This window comes from Saccostrea cucullata, unplaced genomic scaffold, assembly GCF_032062105.1.
Source record: "Saccostrea cucullata isolate Sc308-1 unplaced genomic scaffold, CSIRO_AGI_Scuc_v1 ctg8225, whole genome shotgun sequence".
NCBI lineage: Eukaryota > Metazoa > Mollusca > Bivalvia > Ostreida > Ostreidae > Saccostrea > Saccostrea cuccullata.
The window spans coordinates 26,937-35,868 of NW_026936479.1; the positions used below are offsets into that span (position 1 = coordinate 26,937).

General features: G+C 35.7%; 1 protein-coding gene across 1 annotated transcript; it reads right to left on the reverse strand.

Annotated features, from left to right (window-relative positions):
* Positions 1–326: 326 nt before the first annotated feature.
* LOC134245693 (uncharacterized) lies at positions 327–2,652 on the reverse strand (the record flags this gene model as incomplete). The annotated part of the gene is made up of 3 exons (XM_062727962.1): positions 327–481; positions 1,478–1,548; positions 2,504–2,652. Coding segments are annotated over 3 exons (375 nt in total), but the record flags the coding sequence as incomplete, so codon positions are not given.
* Between the last annotated feature and the right edge of the window lie 6,280 nt (positions 2,653–8,932).

Sequence of the window (8,932 nt, forward strand, 5' to 3'; positions counted from 1 at the left end):
TATGGATATTTTTCAATCACAAGATATACAATATTCTTTTTTTCGGTGTGAATAAGGTTTTGAATGCTCTAATTAGCCAAAAACCGCAATTACCTTTTAAACCAGAAATCTATTAAAAAACCAGGCGATACCGACACTTTTGACTTCAAATATTTTAAGAACTTGTGAAATATAGTTAGATTATTCTCAGCAGTGATCATAACTGTTTTGTTATATTTATGTAATAAAACCTTTAAATCATTCTTGTATACATGTATTTCACTCAGGATTTGTTTTTCTTTCCTAGCAATTCCATAATGGAATATAAACAGTAAGAATTCATGCAATTAGCAACCTGCTGTATCAATTCCTCCAGCTATTCCTTCAAGGGATGTACTTCCCTCCAAACAATCAAGAATGCACTGCTCAGCAACTGAAGGTGAAGGGGGCTTTGGGCCACCTCCTGTCTTTGGTCTTTTCATCTCTGATAGTTTTCCCTTTGCTGATTAAAAAAAAAATCCTTGTTTATGAAAAATGGAAAAAACATTGCTGACTGCATACATAACTACATGTACTATACAATCTCAGGTTACTGTAATAACCAGAAGACTCTGACGAGACTGTAGCTTTACTGGTTTATACTTTTAAAAAACAGAAGAGAAAATTGAGTTAAGATGTCCTCAACAGATTAACTGAAGCGAAAGAAATAGTTAGAATTTTTGCTATCTGTGTCTTTGAAAACATTATGTTACAATTGCCGGAGCTTTACATCAAACGAACCTCCGACTGTTTGAGAGTTAATATAAGGACCAATGAATCGTAAAAATTAACTCTTTCTACGGTGGCAGTACAAAACATGCAAGGCAAGGCTACATACTTGTAGATTCATTGTTGGGCCAAAATAAAATTATGTTTTGTTTGAAATTGCCTCCCGCCTCTTTGAAATTCCCCCTTCTGAAAAAAAATTATTGACCAAAAGTAGAAGGATTTTTTTTTTATCTAATCAATTTATTTTCCATTCCATGTATCACATGCACCAAACAAAACACTGAAATGAAGTGTCAGATCTATGTAAAATTAGGTTTTTCTGTTGATGGTAGATACTTTTTTAAGCCAGAAAATGTATTTACTGTTTACTGAGATTTTTTTTTATAAAAAATTTAAAATTTATCTTCAATTTAAAAAAAAAATTTCCATCCCTCCCTCCTGTGTCTGAAACCCTTCAGGCGGCAATTCCAAACAAAATTTTTTTAAGGATGGCCTTGTTTCAACCAAATTATCGCTCTTTATCAATCACAAAATCTCCATATCTTGGAAAAATAATCATTAATCAGGTATACAAATGTTTTTCCACCTATAATCTGAAATAATCAGATAATAGGAGGGAAATCATTTGGATGTCTGATTAACTTTCTAATATTTGATGAACACTTATATTACTCAATGTTTACATTTGTTATGCTTTTCTACTATGCCAAGATATTAACATTTTAATTACCTCTCTGCTTCAAGTTGCTATATTGTTTACTAGCCTCACCACCAGTTCTCTGCATTCCAGCGCCACTGACTCTAAAGTATAAAAAATAATCATTAATCAGGTAACATAAGAAAACATCAGAACACAATTAGTCAAATGTGGTTCTTTCTGAGTGCACTTTGAGATGAATGCTATCACATTTTTAATTATACTGAATAATTAACAACGTTAAAAAATTAAAAAATAATACGATAATAGTAATTTATCTATCACAAGGAACATTAGTTGTTTTGGCCTGGTGGGGGTTGCAGAATTATTGAATGTTTATAATAAACCAAGTAAAAGTGATCTTGAACCCCTTGAAAACACTGAACGGCCCCACCAAGGATCTGTGCTAAGTTGGGTCACGATATTGCTATACAAGTTGTTGAAGTACAGGGTGTCCAATGCACTGTGAATTCACCCTATAGTATATGGCTTAATCAACAGTTAACCTTGGCTATACCTTTTGAACCCATACAATAACCCCTAAACTTTTAGAACTTTGATTGCAATTGCGCAGAAAAAGACATTTCTTCTTGTTTTTCAAAAGTTGAAAATGATCACTGCATCAAAATGAGATTTTCTGCACACCATGAGAATTTTTTTTCTAGAAATTAATTGATTTGGTAGCTAAATAAAGTTACCCCAGGTAGGTAAATAAAGCTATGTAGTTAAATCAAGCTACGTAGCTAAATCAAGCTACGTACTCGTTGCTAAATGAGTAAATCTAGTGATTCATTGTACCAGACCTGATCAAGAGATATCGAACAGCATGTTACCGAAAGCAGAACTGATAGGCCTAACAATGTGCAAGAAATATAAAAGAAAGAAGTAAATTATGAAGGTATACAAGACTTAAATATATATAATGAAGTAATGGACTTATCGTATGTTTCAATTAATTTCTCGTATAACCGCCAAACAGGCGTCATCAAGCAGCCATCGTGTGATCATGTGATCGCAAAATAAAAAAATAAACAATGCGGAACTTTCCGGAGAACATACCCATTCACAGCCTCTGCAATCTCCGCCCATGTGGAGTCTTTGGCTGCTTTGCCACCCCCCGGGCCTTTAAATTTCCCGAACAAAACCGTCTCTCTTTTATGAACCTCCTCTACCAACACCTTCTTTTCTAACTCGGTCCAATTAGGTTTTTTAGGGCCCCGCAAGGATTTGCGGGTGCCCTATAGTAATCACTCTGTCTGTCCGTCTGTCCCTCTTCCGTCCACAAATTTTCTGTTTTTTTCTAATAACTTTTTTTATGGTTGCCCAATCCAGTTCAAATTTGGTATGGTAGTTCAGTAGGCAGAAATACATATTTTGATGCCAAGTTTGGTTCTCAATGTCTTCTGGTTTGGAGCTGGGGTGGTGAGGTAGATTCCTTAACTATGCATAAGAATGAATGGGCAACTTTTTTAATGGTTGCCCAATCAAGTACAAATTTGGTATGGTAGTTCAGTAGGCAAAAATACATATTTTGATGCTAAGTTTGGTTCTCTATGTCCCCTGGTTTGGAGCTGGGGTGGTGGGGTAGATTCCTTAACTTTAGAATGCATTGGCAAAGAGAGATAACTGCTGAATATGTACACATTGTAAAATGAATGCTGGCTATGAGTCCATAGGGATTAATTAGCATTCCTCCTGAAGAAAATCCAGAGCATTATCTTTATCTGTCACATTGAGATGAATTACCACCTCTGTCTGCAAATGAAGTTTGTTTTGAAGTTTAGTCAATTTGGAATGCTTTGAACACTGTGAAATGTGGATTTAGATATAAATTTTTATAATTTATTTTTGTTTAATAGTTATAATTTCATTAAAGACAAGAAATAGATTAAAGACAATTTTTTGATTTACTTTTTTCACTTTACGTTAATTAATTTTTAAGGTAGTTTTATAAAAACCTCATTTTATCATTAATACTGAAAATTTTCTTATTGTTACTTTAGAAGAAAATGATGAGAGAGGTACAATTAATCCTTTGGGATCAATTATCTAGCCTGCTGCAGAAAATTTAGTAGGCTTTTCTTTATCTTTAAGATTAATGAAAACCTTTGTCTGCAACTGCTGTTTATTGAAGTTAAGGTCAAGCCTTCATGATATTTTCATTTATTGAAGGCTGGCATTCTATATAACACAAGCTTCATAATTGTTTAATACATTCAATGTTAAGTTGTTCTTTGCTGCCTAATGTAAATACAAGGATATTATTTTCAGGTTTTTGAATATTCAGGAATTATCTTGAAATTTTAAGAATACAGTTGCTGTTGCTTATTCTTCGTACATTTTTTAATCATTCCATAAGCTGCACCCTTTTAATTCTACCCCATGGCGGGGCGCCCTTGCTGGCTGGTCAGTTTTCTAGTTTTTAAATAAATTTCCAGAACTAGCCGAACAATACACGTTGTCTGCAGAATTAGCAAGAGCCATCGCCAAATCTGCATCTGTAGCCATTATAGGGTGACAGGGTGACAGACGGCTATTTACATGTGACGTATGTGACGTCATTGATTGCATTGAAATACATGCGCAATGTAAATTTACACGTTTTCAACAAAAAATGTAAATATTTTGAAAGTGAAAGTAGAGTTCTTACCTGAATCAGCTGTTTTGTACATCATTGCGGGAAAAAACACGCTCGTAACTATGTAAATAAATCTGAATTTTTTTCTCTAATCTCAGCTAACGTGAGACCAATTTCAGAAATGTTGGTGGCACGGCATTTTAGGAAAATTGCAGGTGAGGCAGAATCCCAAGATTTGAGGGTGAGTTTTGAGGTGAGATTTTTATAGGTTGGTGGCCCCGAAGCCCGATTACGCCACAGAAGCAGTTATCTATAATATTGTAGTATTAATATATATAAACTTAGTTTCAAATATTTTACACTTAAGATTAAAATGAACAAAATAATTCTGATAAAATAATTTCTTGCAGCCTCCCTTCCTTCACTCAAATAATATTCTCTAAAACTATCTGTAGATTATACCTAAAGCATGGAACGTTCAAAATTAAAGGAAAAGATTATGACGTACATGTTGCATAAGGTGACGTCATAATAGAGTAAACGAATGTTACAGGTGATGAAACATTGGGAATGTAGAAAATATTGCCATTTTATACAGTACCAACAGTCAGCATAATAATAACATTAGTGTTGTGTTTTGCGTGCACTATGTCTAAATAGTAGTCAGTGTTTGACACATACTATTTAGGCATAGTGCACGCAAAACACAACACTATTATATAATTACGGATATAACGAAGTAATTTCATAGGTCCCAGTGACTTCGGTATAACCGAGTTCTACTGTAGTAAGCTGGTTCCATTTAATTAAACTAAACATTAAAAAAAAACATATTTACAATTGCTAAATGGTCATTATAATCAGCATATTGTCTTTCACAAATTAACAATTTCTAATTGCCAATGAATACATGACTAATACAATTTTCAATTGCCAATGAGTACATGACTAATTAATTAGTCATGTACTAATTGGCAATTGAAAATTGTTAATTAGTGAAAGACAATATGTACAATCGATTCATACATTTAAACTACGCATCTATTCTTCAGTTGGTGTAAGACACAGGTCCTCTTGGTGAGCAGGGCGTACGTAGGGCCTAACATTTCTGTACAGGTAGTTTTGTTTCTCCCTGGTCATCCCAGCAGGATGTAGGAGTGCTGGGACCTCTGTGGCATCAAACTGAAGCGAACCGATTTTCTTCAGTGAGAACTTCTTTTCTTCCGAATCCGTTCGCTCCTTCACAAAAACAAACCAAGGTTCTGCAGAGGAGAATCGAAAGTGATGGTACAATTATGAGCCTCCATACCCGTAACCATGTAGGCAGAAATAATCTTTTTCTTGTTTAATTTCATAAACGCAGTGCGAGTTGACAACACTTTAACAGACATCAATTTGTGTACGTTAATGAGGAATAAGTGAGATTCAAACAGGCTTAAATACCCGCAATCACCGGTTGCTGTGTTAAAAATGCAACTTCCGTTAAAAAGAGTGCCGCATCTAAAATTTAATAAAATTCCAAACATGCAAACATGACAGTTTTCGTTTATTTTAATACCCACCATGACTTGCGGTTCAAACACCTTGCATGGTATCGGATGAAGTTGAGGCCGCACTGTATCTACGGCAGGAAATATAGCGTAATTTCACTGTAATAGTGATATACCACTATTATACCGGTATTTACGTTTTCCCCCAACCTGGTGAAATTCGTAAGGCACTCCGCATTATATATATTGTTAAGGAAAATATGTGTCTGAATAATTCACAGAATGTTCTCTGCAAGTAGTATTTCAACGTGTGGATGATGTTCTTGGCAAATGGGAATTATTTCGGTGTTTAATTTGGTAATGTCACAAAAATGTGCCTGGTAGGAAGCAACGCCTTTTCCAGCAATCTAATATAGTTAACACGTGGCCCAATATCTTCGTCGATAAGGCTACCCGGTAATTTGTAAAAAAAAAAAAAAAAACATTACTTTTTCTGATCTTTTACAGTTCTCTGTAATCCTTCTAATTCCACTGCAAAGAAAGACAAATATGATAAATTATATCAATTTAAGCAAGACTAATGAATATTTGAGGAGAGGAGAAACATGAAAATGCGATTCAGGGCGAAAATGGCCATATCAATGATGAAGGCTTAACCTTTGATAGTATCTGTGAGCACTCCCTTTAAATGTCTCTGTGTCTGGTATTAACAACTGGTACACAACATTTGCAAACAGCTCTTATGATCTTCTCTTGTAAGGTGAGCGATGGTTTTAAGGACACCTTTCTTCCAGTATCATTCGCCAATGCCTGTTAGCTGTATTTGTCAAAATGATGCAACAAGAAAAATTGAATTCCTCTAACAGTTTGATTCACATTAATTTTAATGTGCATTAAAAGTTGCTGCCGAGTAAAATAATGAGCATTGAATTAATTCGAATCAAAATGCGTTCACACGAAGTTTAATGCAAATTAACTATGTGTGAACAAGAAGCTATGATTTATTTCTTTAAAAATATATGTTTTTCGTAATCTAATGATATTCATTGCCAAATAATCAAAATTAATTAATATAGAATTATTTACTTAGAGCAATGTCACGAGCCAATATATATTTGAATTCAAACAACGAGGTAAACCAGTAAGCAGCTCCGTGTTGTACAATTATATTATACCGGATTTTGGTTTGTTGAAGTCTTCTGACTAGTATATCAACAGGAATATCTGTAGTATTTTCCACCGCAGTATGCACTTTGCGTAATAACTATGTTGTAAGATATGCAGAATTGTGACAAGGCGTAAAATATGAAGTGTATCTTGACTTGTGGTGTATGTAGGATGAACTTACATATACATAGTACTCGGTGGTAATGCTGTTTTCTTGGTCGTCTGCATAATTCAAATTCAGTTAAACAGAATGTATTCAATTTTAATTAAGTCCCAAATATAATTTGTCTACAGAACATGAAAATTAATCAGGAAATAAATGCAATTTTCAAAAATGTCTGGCAAGAGTTTTCTCCTAGCTAACAAAGAGTTAATGTGTCCATTATCCGACATAGGAGGATCTTTGTTCTTGAAATCTAATGTATAATGCCTTACGCTTCTGTAATTTTTAGGCGGAGCAAATCGGCACTAAGGGATCACTTTACCCGGCGTCTGCCTGTCAAACCCTGTATCTCAAGAACTGTAAGAGATATGGACTTGGTATTCTGCACATTTATTGCTTGACACTATGGCATTTGTAAAGTGTCATGGTTACCGACCTCTTGACCCTTAACCTTATCCTTTGACACACTATACTAAGAATTTATCAGAACGATCATGGCACCTTCCCACTAACCAAGAGCTTAAGGAGACCTGCCCCCGCCTTCAACAAAACCAACAGAAGAAATTCAGAAAATGAGAAGGAGGGTAAAGCAACTGGAGCAGCAAAACATAACACTACAAGAGTGGCTCAAGAATCAGGAAGTGAGTGCAGTCGAGAGTAATCCAGAACAATCCGTCTCTCCGACACACACAGCTCCTCCTCCTACAACCACCCAGCCCGCCCACAGAAGCTAGCCTAGAAGTACTATTCCACTTCTGGAGAAGTTCGATGGAACTGGATCCACCAAGGAATGGTTGAAAACATTCCTAATTTTTGTTTCTCTACATGGCCAGGCGCGTAGCCAGCATGGAAACGAAGTGTACGCAGAAAACGGTCGGGGGTCTGGGGGCCGCCCTGAGGCCTCAATGGGTCCAGGGGCGAAGCCCCTGGAAGCTCTTGGATTTTAAGAAAATTTCAGTCATTTTCCCGCAAAAAAATCAAGATAATATTACTTTTCTCGAGCAAAGACTTAGCTAAGTTAAAACATTGTTATGACATCATCTTTTGTTCTTTTAATACCTTCTTATCCTTGAAATAACAAAAACAATCCAATAAGTTACCTGTAACTGTCCAATAAGTTGGAAAAACTGTCCACTATTAAAAATAGTGGACACTTTTTTTACAACTTATTGGACAGTTACAGGTAAGCACTAAGAAAAAATAACAACAAATCCAACACAAAAGATATACATGTTATTCATGAACAACGAATTACACACATTGTAATAATTATTCCAACTTTAGAATTTAAATTTGAAAAATACACTTCCAGACGAAATTTCAATTTCACTAGCACCAGCTGGTGCACACACATTAGAATCACTTTCGGCTGCGGTTTTGGCTTTCTTGATAGCTACATCACACTGATTTTCACCGTGAATGATTTTGCTCACTCTTTGCTGTTGTTCTTCATTTGTTCTTTTATACGATCTAACAGATGTCGAGCGGTGTCCAGTTTTCTCGGTTATTAGCTGCTCATCAATGCCAGCATCGTAAAGGCGTGTTGCGGCGGTTGCTCTGAGGCTATGGTTTGTGTAGTGGCCAGTAAATCCTGCTATTTTACACAGTTTTGCGACGGTCTGTTGAAGAGTGTGTACTCCAACAGGGGAGTCGGCGTACCAAGTGGAATCTGTGGGGTACCGCAGAGGTCGCAAATAGAGAGCATTGGTTTTACCAGCTTCAGGCCTTTAAAAGAAAATTGCATATTATAGATTAAAGTGTTTTAAATTAAGATATATGTAACAGCAATATTTTGGTGGCAATTAACAACAATATACTTGCCTTAAATGCAGACATTTTTCATGCGTGAGGACAGGACATCTCTCGGGAACATTCTAGTTCTGGTATGCTCTGGTAACTTTAGGTTGCAGATTTTTGTGCTGGAGCCCACCGCGATTTGTTTTGGAGACATCCTCTCTATATTCGAGATATCGCAGTCCAGATGCATCCATGGAAAGAGAAATCTGACTGTTTGTCCCAACCCTCAAGTTTCTGTGTTCCTGTCCTGCTCGTAGTGCAAAATGTAGTCCTAGTTGAAACAGTAGAGTATC